Consider the following 20,862-nt stretch of genomic DNA (forward strand, 5'->3'; position numbering starts at 1 on the left):
AGTTAGGCGACTATCGGCAGATCTGTGGAGGAGTAGATAGATTGGCCTACATCAAAGTGATCGGGTATGTAAAGCTTAATAAGTGGATATGTTATCGACTATCGGTTTAGATTACATGGTTGATAATGTTAGTAATGATGGAGGAGGATTAATTTAAGTACTCGTAAGTTTCTTTGGACCTTATTGCTTTTCGATTCTATGTCATTTACACCCTCATAATAAATGGTTTGATTGTGATGAAATTTCATGAATGAAGAAATGGATGTACCGAAGCCTAGTTTTGTAAACTCGATGGAAGCAGAAAATTATCCTCAAAAGGAGTTTGGAACCGTGGATAATGTTTAGGTATTATAAAAATTCCAACAATAATAATGGTTCATTCAAAATAATTAAAGATAGAATCACTTCCTATTGTGGAGTTATTTCCAAGCCATTGCCTGTTAATAATTTGTTGATTGAACTTCAATATGACTAGAGCCACAACAACCCACGCAGTATTAATTTCAAAGCTTTTCGTTGCTATAATCCACTCAAGTTCAACGAATAATCCTATATATAATTGTAACGTTTTATTTTAAGTTTTTGTATAATATTGGTATAGACTTAACTCCAGCATCAGTTACAAACGCACATACATTTACCTCGTTAAAATGTACATTAGTATGATTGACTTTCTTCATAGTGTTGAGCAAATTTAATTAAAATTCTAGTCTATCTTTTAGTTCTCAAAATTCCTCAATCCTTTCATTTAATTGAGTCAGAACTTCCTTCATCATATTCTAACCAGTCATTGAAGTGGTTTAACCAAATCAAAACTTGCGGTAAGCCCTTTCATCGTATGAACACTGGCTTGTTTGAGGGTACATTGTTTTTCGTCTAACCCTTAGTCAACTACGTCCTACCCTTCACATACCCTCGTCTTATCTCGAACCCTTCAATATATCAGCGATAAGGGTCAATTTCACCCAGCCGCTCACATATTAGAAAACTTCGGCGACGCGTGACCTGTGCTCGGGGGTGTACAACGCTCTTATTGTTTATTACCACTTGCGTACACCCGGCAACATAAGTACTGTTATTACTTTCTTGTGGGCTATTGTTGAGTATATTATGTTTGTGTTAGTAGGTTCTATTGCTTGGTTAATTGGAGTTGGCGGTGTTAATGTCTTTAGCTTGCTTGCAAATGTTACGACTATTTGCATTTTGTGTTTGTGAGAAAATATTAAAACTAATTTTACTGTTACTATCTAGCATAACCCAGTTATCTTTACTTAGTTAACAAAAGTACTGAAAAAGATGCTGAAATAAGTCCATAAAACATTAACGATGGGACGAGACGTAATAAAGCAAACTCATCCAAAAAGAGTGAAATTGATGACAGACTAACTAAGATTGACCTTTAACTGTAATCAAGTAAGTTCAAAGAAAAATCTCATCGTTCGAAATTCAAATGAAATTGATTTTCCAGATCACCGAGCTTTCGCCAAATGAACAATGATGAAAAACCTTCCACAGGTTCTAATTTGGATCTGGCTTTTGTGTCTAAGAAAAGTTTTGCAATTTTGAGCTTTGATACGATAGACTTACAGTTAAAATTATTTAGCTATGTATTTTCGACGTAAATTTTTAAAATTCTAGTGAAAGTATTTCAATAATGTTTGCAATAAGTTTATTGTCATTGCATGTTCTAAAAATTCACTTAGACAGTCCAAATCTGTAATACTGATTGATAACATGATCGAATGTAGTGTCCGCTCATCAGGCATAACATTAGTGATTTCCTCTTTACTCTACATTTCCAATATAATCTTTATGATATTTCTTTCTATAATATTTATGTCTTCAACCTTGTAATTACAATAGACACATGACTCAAAAATAACAAATTGAGACCCAAATCCATCATCTTTAGAAGTCTTCATTCAAAAAGTTAGATCATAATTCTACAAAAAACCTTCAAAATTCCATAAAAAGTCCCAAAGAAAAATTCTCGTCAAGTAACGTTTTCGCTCAACGATCATAACGTCTGCATACATCAAGGAAATGGCCCAAAAGTTTTCCTGAACCAAGATATTTCTAAAAAAACTGGCAAAGTGCGAGTCGGACGAAAGATGAGTAAAGAACACATTTACTGTATGGAAGGACCTCTTAAACATTTATTTAAAGCTCAAATCCAAATTATTTATTCGCTTCATTATTTGAGATGTTTTACCGGTGTTAATAAATTTGTGTTAATTACAGCCTTTTTCAGGCGTTGGGAATAATAGTAATATTTTATTAATAATAGTTGTATTTTAGGCTTGTAAGTAGCTATTTGATAATATTACAGTTATATTATCATTCTTTGCTTTTGTTAGTCTGTAAGCCTTCTTTAAAATGTAATAAATAAATAAATAAATTATTCTAGTTTTAAGTATTTGTTAAAATTAAAAAAAAACTAGGTACTATCTCACAATCACGGTTCATGAAATACAACCTAGTGACGGACGGAAAGACGGACAGATAATTCATATTAATAGGGTCCCATTTTACCCTTTGCGTACGGAACCCTAAAACCTAACAAAGAATAATGCATGAATTCTTATAATATTGTCAATAGTATTGTAGGATACTGATCCATTACGCTTCAGAGCTTTTCAGATTCCTCTCGGTCAACAAAGAGAGGCTTAGATTTTGCGGTCAAGGATTTTATCAAGTTTTCGTATCTATTCAAGTGAATTCGGCTAGGTTCCGTTTTCATTTTGCTCTCGCAGCGAATTATTTTTAGTTGATCTCCCTTTCGAAATCTTCACATGATATTCCTCTTATAGGGGATCTAAAATTCCAGATATAAGAAAAATGCTTTCTTAGTTAGTTAATGTTTATTTCTTAAGGTGAGATTCTTTACATTAGTACGTACAACATCAATGGCTTTTCCATCTATAAAAAATGATATAAGCTGCATCCGTGTCAAGTCATACATAGTTGCTAATCATCACGTCAAAATTAATTAATTTATTTATTTATAATACTTTTTGCACAATCAGTACAATGGCGGACTTAACACCTTAGGCGTTTTCTCCCAGTCTACCTTTGGGTGGTGGGGAAATAGCAGTGGTAGGTGCAGTATTTAATATAGTCTACATGAGAAGAAATATATATATATATATATAATATATGGATAATAATACATAATTATAATATACAGGGTTATTGGTAATACACTAACAACCTTGCAGGACTGTATTACTAACATCATAAACTACAACTTTTGTTCTATGACTTTTTATAAAACATAATACATTTGCCAAAAACAAACCTACACGATTTCATTGTTCTATCTAACACATTTCAACTCTATTTTGCTATAGTGATAAAATTTGCACGCCCCTACCATTTCTTCACCAACTAAAGGCCCGATCGAGACCAGTCGAGCGATTAATCGACCTTAGAGTGTGTGGATGAGTCGAGATTATCAGACATTACAATAAATTCGTTTGGTAGAGGGAGGGTTTGCACTTTTAGAATGAATGCAAGATCTTTCCTACCCACGCCTCCCGCGCACTATTCTCGTACCTAGTCATACTTTTGAATTGGTAACTCGCTACGCTACGATTGCCTTTTTACGAAAAGTCAAAGTCAAATAAAAAAAAAACAAAATATCGTCTTCTTCGCGTACTGTGTGCCTCGGTGGACGACCACTATCCCTGATGGCATGCCGGAATTGTCCGTAATCTCGTAACCGCTGTGTGGCAGCTAGCATTGTTACTCGGCTAGGTGTAGGAATGTTTGGGAATCGTATGGCGTATTGGCGACAGGCTTCCGAAACATTGTCATCACACCTAGCAAGCATTCGCACCGTTTCCGTGTACTCGACATTTGAATATCGATACGCCATTTGAATATACTGTAAAGATAATTACGTTCGCACTACCGAATTTCGCTACAAGGACACGTATGAGGCAACGCGGGCGCATAAAAACGACTGATGGCCGCTCGTAAATAGGTCAAGTTCAAACGCTCCCCCGAGCCCCGCTCCCCTCCGCTGTCTTTTGTACTACTGTTTATATAACTAGCGCTTTCTTTTGCTTCGCATAGACTTCGTAAATTTTAGAGCGTACACTTGAAATATTTCAATTTTTGTGTGAAAATTTTGATGAACTAAAATCTGAGAATCATTAAAAGTCGTAGAACAAAAGTTTTAGTTTATGATATTAGTAATATGGTCCTGAGAGGTTGTTAGTGTTTTACAAATAACCCTGTATATACATACATATTACATTTTGCCATGAGAGACAAAGAAATAAAAAAGAAAAGAAAACAAGCTATGGTATGTTCGGCCATTCAGAGAATGCGTTCCTGACACGTCGCGATTGAACTGACGACGTAACTTTGCAATGGCGTTGCAGTTACGATAAAAATATTTTTGCTGGTTGTTTACCGTTTTAACAATTGAGGAGCATTAAAACAACATTATTATATCAATAATCAATGAATGTTATTACGTCGTCAGTTCAATCGCGACGTGTCAGGAACGCATTCTCTGAATGGCCGAACTATAGCGATTCTGCCAATTTACTGTGGATGTGGTCACGTAGCTTCTTTTTAAAGGAATAACGACTGTTAACCATCCTGATTTCCAGAGGAAGCTCATTCCAGAGAAGAATGGATTTAACGAAAAAGGAAGAATGCATAATGTCTGAACGGTGAGTAGGGCAGTGTAGCAGACGATTATTTGAAGAGCGAAGATTTTTGGAATGTTGAGAACACATATATTGGAAGTGAGGAGTTAAATAAGAAGGTGAAGTGGGAGAATGTAGAATAGAGAAAAGAGTAGTTAATGCCCTCATCACACGTCGTTGTCTTATCGGTAGCCATTTAAGTTGCGCTCGATACGCTGACACATGATCGTACTTGCGCAGATTAAAAACGAATCGAATCTATTTTAATTTCTAAAAAAAAAAGTACTTCCATTTTTCGACCAATCGTTTCTGAAATTACAAACCAACCTCTCATACTAAAAAGATTTATAGTATTTAATTCCTAATCTATCGGCGTCAAAGGACCAAAGCGGCTTCCCTTTGATCGGCTTCATCAAAGCACTCCGACAGAGTGGTCTGAAAGATGTAACTGATACCTTGAGACTTATTTCCTTTCATCCATCATCTTCAGGTAGAAGCAATTAAAAAGTCGAGGAAACTTCATCTTAGTTGGAGTCGTTATTTTTATGAGTTTATTAAAGTAATCGCTAAGTTCCATTCCTGTGTGGATTCATTTATTTCTTGGGGTAGTTTATAAGTTTTAATAACGGCCAAGTGAGAGTCGGAAACGCACACGAAAGGCACAAACTAAATCACAATTATTGTACAAGAGGCCCCTTAAATATTGATGTTATTCTATTTGTATTTGTTGTTATAGCAACAACAGAAATACAAAAAAACTTTGTAACTACCGCGGTTCTTGAAATACAGCCTGATAATGACAGACTAACAACGAATTCTTAGTAATATTTCGTCATCTCCTTTTATAACACAGTACTCCATGCCCTCATTGCGTGTAACCAGTAAACGCAAAATAATTCGTGCTTGCAAACAGCTAATAGAATCAGGGGTCCTTTGTACCTACATTTAATTTACGAACAGGGCCCTTTAAGTACGTTTGTCTATTTGTACATACGCCATTACCCGCTATCTGAACACCGCAAATTACTTTCACGGAAAATCTGAAACGTTTTTGCTCCATTTTGTTCAGTTTTCCTCAAAAATCTTTTTTCTAAGGAGCCACGTTGTAAGGACTCCGCACTTCAGATTTTATGCTGTTGCGGGCGTTATTTAAGTAAGAGATTTTAAGGAAAAAGTGAAAGCCCTTATTTTCACAAGACGGTGCCTAGCTCTATCTACTCATCTTTTGAAAATAAAAGTATATTTATTTTTCTTTAAAGTTTAAATACTTTTCTAGAACAGTAATGTAAGAAGAAAGAAGAGACCAAAATAGATTTTTCTATAATACATATTCTTACTTATGTTTACAACAAATTGTATTGGAATTGGACATCACTAAGTCTCAAATTCAACAACTACGGTGTAAAAAGCTTGATTAGTGACAGAAATTCAGAAACTTACTAAACAAAGATTCGGCCCAAATATTTCGCTACATAATCCGTCTGTCTAGCTAGCGTATCTAGGGCAGTCGAAATAACTGCCTTCTCTTCACGGGCTGTCTGCTACATTGTAGATAGATGTTCAGCTATTTCTAACTGTCTGTCTGTCTTGTCCGAGTGTTTATTAAATATTCAGGGTGGCTCCAAGTTATACGATTTACGGCAAAGGTCTTTAGAGTTGAGAGAATTGTATTTGTGAAGCCTCAGAGGTAAAAATAGTTTTATTGTTAACTAGCCGTTTTCCCACGGCTGCACACGCGTCCCGTGGGAATTAATGCCCGTACCGGGTTAAAGTATAGCATATTTTACTTTATTTATTTATTTATTTAGCATATTTTACTTTATTTTAGTTATATTTATTATTTTTTAGTTATATTATATATTATTTTAGTTATATTATTTTAGTTGTAAGTTTTATTTTATTTTGCTGTGCCCTACAGGGTCCACAATTGTACCTAGCTCTAAGCCTAACTGTAACACCTACTTTAAACATTGTGGAATGCAAATAAATAATATGAAATAATAATATGAAATATGAAATAATATTTTTTTAAGCCGGAAGTAGTTGTTGAGTTTATTCATAACAAACAAAAATAATATTAGTATAGACAAAATGGCACGTTTAATTTTCAACTTTGAATCACTACCCAAGTCAAAAGTAGTATAATTTTAGGGTAAAATATTTAATTATGATTGCTTCCTTTCAATTAGTTGTGTAACTCATAAAATTCCTCACTTTAGGGACCTCCATATTACTCCCTGAGTATTCTAAACCAATTTGCAAAGGTGTGATGTTATCTGTTTGTAGAATTTAATCTAATTTAAGTAATAGCAGCAATAAATACGTTGCCTCTCGATAGGTGGTCGTTTGGTCAGTAAGTTACTGTCTCGAACTAATCTGTGGTGTACACGCTATGTTTCTGCTGTGTGGTGTTAGTAGCTAGTTTATGGTGTGAAGAAACTATAGTCAACAGCTTTTGAACTAAAGAGTGTAATATGAAAATGTGGCTGAACATCTTTTAGTATTAAATAAGTGTTATATTTTAGAATGACTCGATGGTTTTGACCCCAGGAGCAAAAACGACGGAGTATTCAGTTTCTTCTATAGTTCCACCACTAGAGTTCAATTCAATATTCTGTTCTAACAACAAGATCCCTAACACGGTTGGAAAAGATAGATGATGATAAAACTGAAGGCAATATTAAATTTGAACCATCATATTTTATATAATCCAATTTATGTATCAACTTAACTAACACTAAAAACAAAATCAATCACTAACATTTTCATATCCACAAACCACTGACAGCTTAAGCTAGCCAAGAGTACCTATTATGACTCCTAACATCATATCACATGATGGATAGACATCCTCACATAGAAGTTAACGAGGCACGGATCAGCGTGTAAATGGATGCCCATGACCGTCACATTTGAGGACAGGACTTGATTGATCTGTAATCTATGCTGTAGTTGATATGACGGCTATAAGATCTTGGGCATGACAGTGACTTGAGATATTGATGGTAAGTAAATGTTTAGGTAAATACATATCCCACCCAAAACAAAAATGTGAAAGACTGCCAAGTTCGATAATATGGGAATGCTTCGCCTATAAAAGAAGTGAGATCTGAATAAGTACCAAGTTCCATACACATACCTCAGTTAAAAATAGTTACTTTTTAATGATGTTACTTGGCAAGTTTTCACACACCTTGTTATAAACCTACTAAACGCAACAAACAAACTAAACAACAAACTAAAATGAATCAAGTATTTAATTTTCTATTAAAACTTGCCAAGTAACATCATTAAAAAGTAACTATTTTTAACTGAGGTATGTGTATGGAACTTGGTACTTATTCAGATCTCACTTCTTTTATAGGCGAAGCATTCCCATATTATCGAACTTGGCAGTCTTTCACATTTTTGTTTTGGGTGGGATTTCATTTATTTTTGTAAGGTTGTTTATTTTATTTTTTTCTTATGATGAAGTTAGTTAAAGAAATTTCTCATTTATACTATCTTTCAGATTTTTTAATATGCACTATGTTTCTTACAAAGAAATGAACTAGATTAACTAAATTGACTAGATTTACCAACTGACTGACATGACATGTTATCATATATTATGTTCGTGGATCAAAGTTACACATTCGTTATTTTCGAAAGTGACTCACACTTGGCCGTTTTCAGATTTTTACTTTACTTTGACTAAATAAAAACCTTTGTAACGAATTTCAGATCGGTACGACCATTCGAAGATATATTATATAAATATAGATAAATTTAGTTCGTTTTAGTTCCTTTGGGGTATAAATTTACACCGGGTATAAAACACCTTCATTATTTTGAAACCGACTCACACATGGCCATTTTCAGATTTTTCCCTTTACCTTGACATAAAGACCTACCTCCATGCCAAATTTCAAGTCAATACGACCATTGGAAGTGGTCTAGGTTTTTGATGAGTGAGTCAGTCAGTCAGTCAGTGAGTGTATGGTAAAAATAGCGATTTTCTGACGTCAATATCTCAAGACCTACAATAGGTATATTAATGAAATTTTGTATTTTAGATAAGTGAGGGGGTCTCAATAGATACTAGAAATTTGATATGCGTAAATAAAATAGATTTTGAGTTACAGGGGGGTCGAATTTGGCCCGAAATGGTTCGTGTAATATAACCCACGGCCGGTGTGTCGCTTTTTTTGCTCGAACTTGGCGGACACACTGCCGTGTGTCTAGATAAAAGGAGGATATTTATTTTTAATAGGATCATTTTGCACTGTCCAATAATGGCTTTACATTATATTGTCCTACCTTGTAAATAAACATACGGCTTCCAAATATCAAACTGGGCCCAGCAAAAAATCCAATTTCGGTAATTTAGCACGTACCTTGTTCACAAACATATCCAGCGACAGTTATGCCGAGTCCTAGAGCCGAGTCCTTGTTCAGCTCCACATCATAGCTGAGCGTCTCCGGCTCCCCTGTACCTCTGACTGCCATGTCTAGAGGTAACCTGGTGGATGAAAAGACAGTATTAAGTAACGTGAAGATTTAGTTTGTGATAATCAACTTTGTAATTTTGAAGTGTTATAAGCTATTTGACGCCTCACACATATTATATATTTTTTTACGTTTGAGGTCTTCGGATAAGTTAAAGCTTTTCCATAAGATCTTTACATACTAATGCGCAAGGAATCAAATAGCTAATATCTAACTTCAGAAATGCAAAGGTAAGTAGGTAATTATCGCGATCTGTAAGTCGATTTATTTTCTTTTTCTTCGAACTGATAAACTAATTTGAAAAAATCCTTGCACTGCTGGGAACCTACACCCCCGGGTGACATAGTGTATCCAGGTACGAGAAATAAATTCCAGGGGACCGGGCACAGGAGGGTTTCCGGTGAAACCGCTAGAAACAGCAAGTTCAGATCTAAATCTCTAGAGGCAAAACTTAAAGCTATGTATTTTTCCCACATGCCAAAAACCTTTTCTTCTAAAGGAACAACTCTTCAGTATACCTCCTTACCTGACAGGCGGTGGTTGCGGCTGCGGCGGCGGCGGCACGAAGGCGGGCGGTCGAGGAGACGGCGCGAGAGCACCGCGAGGTACTACTGCCACTATCGATGCCACCGGCTGTAAGGTAATGCTGTTAGTAGGATATCATCATAATCTGCCTAGCCTTTTCCCATCTATGTTGGGGCAACTCTTAGTCTAAAAGGGTGCGGTTGAGTACAAGTGTTTTATAAGGAGCTCGCCTAGCTGAACTCCTCAACCCAGTTACCCTTGGTAAGACTAGTTGGGAGACTTTCTGGCTTCTGACTTGTCATATGAGATAATAGCTTAGGTATAATCTATGGGCAATGTTGCCTGCTTTAAAAAAAAAGGATCAGAATAACATGCATTCGATGCAAATAGCCATAAGAAGTATTTTTAACAGCGTATATTAGCTTCAGATATAATTATATGTGTGTAATTTGACAAACTTCCCGGTCTCCGATTAGGATGAAATGCACACCCACTGGTGACAATACATGCGTGTTTTTTTAGTCTTTTAACTTTTTTTTTCTTGTATTGCTTTCTTATGCTACGTTATGCTTTTATGCTACGTTTGTTTCGTACTTTGTACAATCAGCTGATTATCTTACCCTATGATGCAGCCTTTCTTCAATGATGGTAGGTGGCGGGGACGGTGGTGATGCGTCCTCACACAGCGCTCCGAATCCATCATGACCAGCTTCTGATAACCGACGCTCCAACTCTATGGGGTCTGCTAGGAGACGCGATGGAACCACTGGTGCTGGAGTTGCTCCTAGAGGCTGTGGAAGAATAGGTAAGTTAGTGATGAAGTATTAAAAAAAATTGTCATTGATTTATGACACTTACGCGAATATTAGAAATTTAAATAAAACGACTTTTACGGACTTTATCGCGGTTATATTAAAATTATTTAATAGATTATTTAATTAAGTAATAAGTTGTTGTCTGTCCATTCTTGGAATAGGTACGACTGTTTTCCCAGAATGGACACAAATAAACTACTATTGTTCATATTTTTAGCCAATCCTGATCGATTTTATGTTCCTATATAAGGAGTAACTAAATCCCGCACCCAAATGAAAAAAATAGCTTCAATCTGTCTCATCATCATCATCTCAGCCATAGGACGTCCACTGCTGAACATAGGCCTCCCCCTTTGATCTCCACAGATACCTGTTGGAAGCGACCTGCATCCAGCGTCTTCCGGCGACCTTTATAAGGTCGTCTGTCCACCTCGTTGGTGGACGTCCTACGCTGCGCTTGCTAGTCCGTGGTCTCCACTCCAGCACTTTTCGGCCCCATCTGCCATCTGCTCTGCGAGCAATATGGCCTGCCCATTGCCACTTCAACTTGCTAATCCGGTGGGCTATATCGGTCACTTTGGTTCGTCTACGGATCTCCTCGTTTCGGATTCGATCACGTAGAGAAACACCGAGCATAGCCCTCTCCATAGCTCGTTGAGCGACTTTGAGCTTTGAGATGAGGCCGATAGTGAGAGACCACGTTTCGGTGCCGTAAGTCATCACTGGTAACACACATTGGTTGAAGACTTTCGTCTTGAGGCACTGAGGTATGTCGGACGAAAAGACATTGCGTAGTTTCCCGAACGCTGCAATCTATCAATCTGTCTAGTTTCCCCATACCAAATTGTAGGAATAATGTTACTGGTTTGACCGTGATCGCATAACAAACACTCAATTACGCTACGTTTCAAATTAGATCACTACTGGGCAGCAGGACACTGAAGCTAAGCGTCTACTTGTCGGTATCGTACGCAACGGACGCAACGCACGCAACGGATCGTAGTATTATTTATATAGAAACTCAAACAAGTGCGTCCACCTGTCCGCATCGTACGCATCGCACATCTTGTTTGAGTTTCTATATAAATAATACTACGATCCGTTGCGTGCGTTGCGTCCGTTGCGTACGATACCGACAAGTGGACGCTTAGCTTTAGCTGCCACTTAGGATCACTTAGGCTGTAAGCAGAGCTCTTTACTATACTTACATATATTCCGAGCATTTGTCAGTACAAAATATTACTTTATCCCTGATCTCAAAAACCAATCACAATCTTCTTACAACTACCTTCTAAAACACCTTCAGTCATCTCATCATAATTCAAAAACAGAACATCCCTCTTTGGATAGCTGACGCAATTACGTCACATCTCTCGGAAGTGGCGTCTCCGGGAACGAGACGGATGTCGCGTTAATAGCTCGCTCTCGTCAATTACGCGGAGCGTCTCAGAACTACTTGTCTTTGTATAATACTCAAATTGTCTCACAGAACTTTCGTACTAGCGGATTTACCGCTCCATTTTTTCGTGCACCACTTGAGGTAGCAAAACAAAAACCGAGCGTCATTTTTTACCGCTCGGAGTGTCTCGCGCGTACACACAGTTTTGTTAAGCGTTGATATACCGAGTGGAAAATCCGCCAGTGTGAAAACGCTGTTAATGCCGTCGAAATTTTGACGTCACTTGATGTTGGGGAACGTTGAAGTACTTTTGAGCCATTGTTGAGGTGACTGAATAGAGGTAGACGGTTTTTCGTGAATAGATTTTGGGATGGGTTAAAATTGTCGTTTTATTTGGCAAAAGGAAAGGTCGTCAAAACGCGAGGAATAACTGGAAAAATCTGGCGAATTAACATGTTTTTTTAAGAAGAAGAAACAGCAAACAAATATCAAGATCTTTAGAAGCAATACAAAGAGAAAATAAAACACGATTTCCCAAAACCAACGGAAATATATTCTTAGAAAACAACCTGAAATAAAATCCTGTCAAACAGATTGGCCATACCAAAAGTAGCTCCTATTAGATCAATACATTTTGTTAACAGTATGAAATAACAAAAGCTGGCTCGTGTCAGATCAAAAAGATACATTCAATCGTGTCAAAGGAAACTCGTGTTTTATTCAAAACAAGGTATTTTACTTGGAAAACACCTGTCTGCTCGGAAATAATTTCCCGACAAGATGTTACGAAGTATAAATGACAAAGTCTCCATGGAATAGAAATAAGGCAGATGTTGATGTCAGGAAATCGAAAAACTTTAGTTTTTTAATTAATTATATAATAGGTATGTAACTTTAAATTAATGTAATATGTGTAATGTGTAATTATCAATGTATAAAAACCGCCAAAACTCTAATTTCAACAAACGTGATCTTTGTCTAAAATCTTTTTTATTTCTTTCTTTCTCTTTTTATTCAAGTTTATTTAGAGGCAATAGAAATGCATCGTTTGTGAAAACAACTCTCTTACCGCAATGGGTCATGAGATACAGCCTGGTGACAGATGGACAGTGAAGTTAATAAGGTCCCGTTTTCCCGTAAAACTAATTAGAAATAGTACCTTTTTTGCGAGATAATCTTAATTTTCTTTTGCTTATATAACTCCTATTTACATCATTCCCTGATATACCTACTTATTATTATTACTTATGTATATTTATTACCGGAACTGAGCCACTAATTTCTCCGCCATCATTCATATTTATATCATTTGCGAATCTGAGTAAAATGTAACATTTAGGTAATAAAGACGTATTGACGCAAAGCCCAGCTGTTTCCAGTCTCTGTTGTTTATTTGAATTTGAACATTTAGAAACACATCTATCACGGAATAATCATTCTGTCTTAATATTAATGTTTTATGAGAAATGGCGGACGCCCACAACGTTTCGTTTCGGAGTTGAAAGAGATAAAAGAATAAATATACATTAAACATTTGGGTTTCATCTGGTTTGGATATTTTGCGATTATTTTTTTTGTTATTTTGCACGTCTCAAAATATTAGAATAACAAGAAACTTACTTGTAAACATATGGCTTTTTGTTCTTTAGCTTATCACTGATCGTAATAACTATATTAATATTTGACTAGACATTAACTTTAAAATACTCAAACGTTTTAACTAAAACGAAACAGTAAGTATTTCTGCCAAAGTTTACATTGCTGCAGGCCTTAGAATTGAGTGGCGTTTCGGAATCCATCCGTAGCTTAGGGAAGTCGCTCGTACATTTTGTAAATCCTTAGAATATCTTACTTGTATTTAACTTACCACGCGTTAACCAGCTTCTCATAAAACACGATGCAGTAAATCACAAAACCCCACAACATACACACATTGCATTCCAAAAACCTTACATTTCTTTCATCAAAAACTAAGTGTAAACCCCTTAGAAGTCAAAGCTCACACCTGGCCCTATTTAAACCGTCACTTACCGTCGACCCAGTTACTTTAATTGGAGGCAGCAGTTTCTTAGCTTTTGTGCAAGGTGCACCAATTAGTACGATGTAGCCTTGTGTTCAACGTGAATTATTTACAAATCTTGGGTAAAATAGGTCTAGTATCTGTAATGGGAGTCAATTAGTGGGTTTTGGTCTAGATATTAATGTTAAGTGGGTATAAAGTGAGTTATAATGTTGTTGGTAACACACATCAATGTCTGCTTTTATACACTTTGCTGCAGTGTTGCATAATATACAGGAAAAATGCATTCACTTGAGATGTAAGTTGTAGAAGTTATAGTCTTAAACCTTCTTTACCTTCAGATGTTTGGACACCCAAGAATGAAGAAGGATAATGTAACTAAGTATATAACACACATAACATTACTTTAATTAACGACTAACAGCATTTAATTGACTGTTTGCTCGGTCCTCTTCCTCTTTTTCTAATGAGCATTCAGCTAACTCTATACATAACGACGATGATCATACTCATCATAAAATTATCTAGTTTGCCATATTCTCGTAATGCTTTACTTCGATAAATTACTCTACGCCATTTCCTAAAAGACATTATTATAGCTTCCCCACAAAGTCATCATCCTCCTGCCCTTATCCCAATTTCATTTGGGGTCGGCGCACAAAGTATAAGTCCTAAAGGACAATGCTATTCTTTGTATGGAAGTTGGGCTCAAGAGTTGCCCACAGTAACTGCATAGTGTATTATGTTCCATAGGCTTATAATAGGTCCCAGACCGAAATATTTCGAAATCTATCCCAGGAGTGCTGAGAAAAACTGGTTTGACTCTTATTCAATACTACGAAAAATATGCTTACGAACTCTTAACTATTCCACTTTTATTACCTTAATTGAAATGCATTTAATATTAATCGACAAATACGAGGTATTGAACGAGATTTTTTTTTACCGACTTCAAAAAATGGAGGAGTTTCTCAGTTCGTTTGTATTCTTTTTACGTAAGTACGTGCATAACTCCGTCGTTTACCAACCGATTTAAACAATCATTTTATTGTTTAAAAGGATTTACTTTCCAAATAGTTCCAGGGTCCAGGGTCTGGTGATAGAAACCTTAAAACATTATGGAACTCTCGGAAATTGTAAGCACATATCGAATAAAAACTTGTCAATCGGGTATATGTCTCCGACACCACAAAACTGTGGAGGTTAAGACCTGACCTGGGCTGCGGGTTGTTCGAAAGAGATACCGCGGCCCTGGTACATAAAAGGCCTATGACGGAACACGACGATTTTAGTCAGTAAGAGTCTGACACTCCCTCACCGCTGCTAACCCACAGCGGGAGGGGTCATTTGATGATTTTACGTCGCTAAAAAAAAAAAAAAAAAAAAAAGACCTGACCTGACGATGGAGACGACAGTGAGACGAGGGAACTCCTCAACGGTATCTATTTACTACCTCGTGTTTGAGCTTATTTTATTCGTCTTGATAAGATTTTTCCATTGCCATTAAGGATATTAATTGCATGACGCTACTCGAACTTAGGACTGATTGCGGTAGATAGAGACTGAAAAGCAAGAGAAACAACAATTACCTTTAAACGTCTATTTCTGTTTTTTTTTTTTTTATCCTGTTAACAGTGAAACCACTATCTATCTGAATGTTATTTCAAGAAAAGAGGTTGTTAGGTTTGTGGCTGCTTAAAATGGCTTGCTAACAATGGCTGGCTAACATTAGAACTGGTTTTTCTCGGGACCTCTGGGACCGATTTCAAAAATATTTGGATTCCGTCTTAAGAGTGAAGTAAAAAACCTATTTTAATCATTCCCACTACTGGGCAAATGGCTTGGGCTTCATAAACTGACTGTTCAAGTTGGACATTAGAACCGGGTTTTCTCGGGACCTCTGGGACCGATTTCAAAAATATTTGGATTCCGTCTTAAGAGTGAAGTAAAGAACCTATTCTAACCATTCCCACTACTGGGCAAATGGCTTGGGCTTTATAAAGTAACTGTTCAAGTTTAACATTTGAACCGGTTTTTCTCGGGACCTCTGGGACCGATTTCCAAAATATTTGGATTTCGTGACAACAGTGAAGTAAAGAACCTATTCTAACCATTCCCACTACTGGGCAAATGGCTTGGGCTTTATAAAGTGACTGTTCAAGTTTAACATTTGAACCGGTTTTTCTCGGGACCTCTGGGACCGATTTCCAAAATATTTGGATTTCGTGTTAACAGTGCAGCAAAGAACCTATTTCGACCACTTTCACTACTGGGCAAATGGCTCAGGCTTTGTTAAGTGACTATCTATGGAGAACATTTGAACCGGTTTTTCTCGGGACCTCTGGGACCGATTTCAAAAATATTTGGATTTCGTGTTCAGAGTGCACTATGGAACCTATTCTAACCATTCCCACTACTGGGCAAATGGCTTGGGCTTTATAAAGTGACTGTTCAAGTTTAACATTTGAACCGGTTTTTCTCGGGACCTCTGGGACCGATTTCCAAAATATTTGGATTTCGTGATAACAGTGAAGTAAAGAACCTATTCTAACCATTCCCACTACTGGGCAAATGGCTTGGGCTTTATAAAGTGACTGTTCAAGTTTAACATTTGAACCGGTTTTTCTCGGGACCTCTGGGACCGATTTCAAAAATATTTGGATTCCGTCTTAAGAGTGAAGTAAAGAACCTATTCTAACCATTCCCACTACTGGGCAAATGGCTTGGACTTTATAAAGTGACTGATCAAGTTTAACATTTGAACCGGTTTTTCTCGGGACCTCTGGGACCGATTTCCAAAATATTTGGATTTCGTGATAACAGTGAAGTAAAGAACCTATTCTAACCATTCCCACTACTGGGCAAATGGCTCAGGCTTTGTTAAGTGACTATCTATGGAGAACATTTGAACCGGTTTTTCTCGGGACCTCTGGGACCGATTTCAAAAATATTTGGATTTCGTGTTCAGAGTGCACTATGGAACCAGCTGAAACTACTCCCACTGCTGGGCAAACTTTGAGCCCACACCCTGGCATTGTCCTTTCATCCTCACCTGCATAGTCTGTCTAGTATCAGGCATGGGCACGCCGCTGGACGCTGCGCGCCACGCGCCACGGACACAAATTATATTGCGTTAAGGACGGAGAACGACGCCGATCATACTTGTCCCGTATACTTATACGATCTAATCCAATGAGTCTACGCTGTAGCCCAAAAGACATTACTATAGCTTCCTTATCCTCACCTGCATAGTCTGTCTCGTATCAGGCATGGGCACGCCGCTGGACGCTGCGGGGCGCGCGACCAGCAGTCGCACGCACGCGCCGCACTGCCGCAGCACCGCCGCTGCCTGTCGTGCGCACATCCCCACCACTGATACCGCGCCGATGCGTAGGAGCATGTCGCCGCTGCGGAGACGACCATCCTGAGGGGAGAAATTAGGAAATTAAGGAAAATTTTGAAGAAAATATTAAGGAAGGATTTGAATTTCCTGGCTGAGTCTGGGTCTTGATAACTAGAACTTGAGTGTTCACGTCAAGAGTAAATGCGTGACTCCTACATAAGCTTGCTTGACCATATCGTCGCTTGTCGTAAAGTGAGAGAATTAAAAAAACAGGAACTAAATGGGCGAGGAATTTACACGTCAGAAAAGAGAGAAAAGCACATTTTCCTAGCTACGTGGGCAGCACAGGCCCCTTGGCAAGACAGGCTTCCCGACTGTCAAGTCGCACTCGATTCAATATAAAGACATCTCACCGATTGACGTGACAAAAGCTCTATAGGCTACAATAATGCAAAAATATGTACTCAAAAAATAAAAACAAATCTCTAAAACGCAAAAATATAAACAAACCCTTGCCGATTGTTAAACACAAAGGCAGCACGGTTGTAGACCATTGAGTACGAAGGGCGGTCCCTACACAAATTTATGCGGTCACAGCTGAAGTATTCCGTTCACAATGGACCCAAAGCCTGATGTCCGACAAATAACATCCCTTAGCAGAATAACGTATTATTTACAGTCAACAGAACCCATTTAGTACAAAGGTCATTTATGTCAACATACATGGGGTGTGATTATGAAGGAAATAGAATTTTGACAGTAACCTATTATGATGTTATAATGTCTTAAGAAGATTTTGAAAACGATATGATGAACATTGCAACATTAATTTAATGCTTTGTATTCAATTAAAAAACTTATTTCTCTATTTGAATGTGCTTATGCACGTAGTTATTAGTTTGAGTATGTAATTAAAGTTTAACATAATATTGAACTTAGGAGCGAAGAGAAAAAATAATCAAGCAATGCGACCACAAAACAACAGGGCATAGCTATATCATAAAAGCCACATGTGTGTGCTTAACCGATAAATTAATTACAAGTTAATTGTTTTCCAATAATTATCATTTGGAGTTCACACACAACACACAACAAGGTATTGTGGATGCTGAAGTAATTAATACAAATCGATTAGAACCTACCCTTACATCGAATTAACGGCAGAACTTGAATATTGTACGTAATGATATTAATATAACTATGTAACTGTATAATGTAAACGATCAATATTATCATAGTTAAATTCTACCGAATAGTACCTCCAAAGTATCGGTCCAATGTATAGGATTCTTGTGTACTATGTATTCGTGAATATCGATTGGCACTACTTCAAAGTTATCCCAAATGTACCTATGCAGCGTAGTGGTCCACGGGGACCAATCAATCGAGCTATCTATAAGATAGATCTTTCTATCCACATATCAGCTTTATCCTCCGATCACAGACACATCCAAATTAAGACATTGACTATTCTGGATAAATAGCCTTTTATCATCTGTACCCGTCTTCATACTAAGGTTTATATCAACCAAAGCATGATATAAGGATGGGATAGGATACTTTATTTAAAGTTCTTCCAGGCTTTAAAGCTAAGAAAATACCCTGGGAAGTCAAATACCTGCACAACTACCAGTAACCCACTAAAGTTACACCTCACGCGTTTAACATAATCGCTTTACTTGGCAAGTTTGGATCAACACCGAGTCTTGTACATACAGGATACAGGTCACGAGTGCAAACTGTTGTAGTGGAGTTACCTGATGAATATTCGGGTACCTCTTATGTGTACATGCTATTCTGGTACCTACACATAACTAGAATAGTGGTTTTGTGAAGAGGAAAGCGTCATTGGTTATTTATCGTGATAATTCCATCAGACTTCATATGTCTGTCCAATTTTATTTGTGGTTCGTGTAGCAAGTCTTTTCTTCCTTGTTCTTCTATCTAATGTCATCTCTCAACCTTCCAAAAACCTACCAAAAACCTTCTTACTTTCCAGTCTTAACATACATCCATTTAGCAGTAACATTCTTTCAACATGATTTTCACTTCAAGTGAAAAAGTTTTCGATAATAACATAAAACAGCATAATCTGAAGTGATATAAAACAGCATAATCAGATTATGCTGTTCACTACACCGATCTCATAGCTACTCGTACTTATTTACAACAAGCATATTATATAGAACATATCTATCTATATATATAAAAATGAAACCCGCTTTCCGTTGTCACGACATAACATGAAAACGGCTTGACCGATTTGGCTGAAAATTAGAGGGGAGGTAACTTAGACCCGGGAGAAGGTTTTAAGATAGTTTTTGTCACCATCCGGCTACGGGACGCGGGTGAAAACACGGGCGAAAGCTAATTGTTTATAAAATTAATAAAACATTTAGTTATTATATAATGTTAAACACAAAGAACTATGTAAAACTTCAGCATTCTCAACTAACACATTTCAAACAACTTTTTAATCTGTTGCTACAACTTAATTACGGCACAATTAAATAGGTAAACCAACCCGATCCCATCCATCCTACAAAGTAATAAGCCAGCACCAACAAGGGTACCTAATCAACTGAAACCATTCCAGATTTTTCATTAACGTTGACAAAGCACACGAGCTCACTACGAGTATTTGTTTCACTCTCATTTCGTTTCTTCTGCACAAATACAAACGAATACACGACTGGTTTCAAACCCTTTATTTGACTGGCTTTAAACCTGATGAGAATCTCGTGTCTCTCAAACCAAAAATGTTGTTGAATGAATTTCTGTGATCTGTGAGAAAATACTTTATATTACGATTTAACTGTGGAATTGTTAATTGGGACTATCTATATTATGCACAAGTAGGTTAAGAGATCTACCAATATCCTATCTTCCAATTTAGTATTAAGGTTTGGCGCTGCTTGTTTTCCTCTTCCATACTTCTCTTTTTGTCATGATGTCATAATCTCACATGTGCCTTCTACAATACATCTTACTTATTCGCTTCATGCAATATTTTTTAATCAAAACTGAATGAGACCATCACCCGAGTTACCGACTTACAGATTGACAATCCAACTAATATAAAAACCGAATGATGATCTTCACTTAAGTCTTATCAATACTTCAAAGGAAGTCCAACCTAATCATTCTCCAACCGTATCTCGGACAGATCGGTATAAATTCCCAGTAGCAATCCTGAGGCATTTGACCCACTTCTCGTATCTTTAACGACACTTTCACACATTAAATTGGAGACGAAATGTATTCCCTCTTCCGAGCCGTTTGAAAGCCATCCATCGGATTTACACTTACATTAAAACGATTTCAAAAAGTACTTTCAAAAAGAGACAGAGTGACAGTCTTCTTAGCAAACTTAGTATGAAAGAAAGAGATAACTGGTGTTTGTAAACACCCGTTAAGCAAAACATTAAGTGCTCTTAGCTTTGGCTTTTACAGACGGTAATAAAATTACTTTTTAACCGTCCTCAGGAAGGTCTCGATTCATCAATATTTTTTGATGTTTCATTTTATTAGCCATGAAAGCTCGAGGTCGACCGTCTTTTACCTAAAAATAAATAGAAGGAATAACTTTTAAAATTGTATAAACGTTGCGA

General features: G+C 37.0%; 1 protein-coding gene across 1 annotated transcript in view; it reads right to left on the reverse strand.

The window, feature by feature from the left end:
• LOC124642299 overlaps positions 1-20,862 on the reverse strand; it is a 169,673-nt gene that overhangs the window by 121,021 nt on the left and 27,790 nt on the right. The window contains exons 4-7 of the mRNA XM_047180665.1: positions 17,153-17,332; positions 10,295-10,465; positions 9,676-9,782; positions 9,038-9,162 (exon numbers count right to left, since the gene is read on the reverse strand). Of these exons, the coding sequence (XP_047036621.1) occupies positions 9,038-9,162; positions 9,676-9,782; positions 10,295-10,465; positions 17,153-17,332 (583 nt within the window). The remainder of the gene's footprint in view (positions 1-9,037; positions 9,163-9,675; positions 9,783-10,294; positions 10,466-17,152; positions 17,333-20,862) is intronic.

Source organism: Helicoverpa zea, chromosome 24 (assembly GCF_022581195.2).
Source record: "Helicoverpa zea isolate HzStark_Cry1AcR chromosome 24, ilHelZeax1.1, whole genome shotgun sequence".
NCBI lineage: Eukaryota > Metazoa > Arthropoda > Insecta > Lepidoptera > Noctuidae > Helicoverpa > Helicoverpa zea.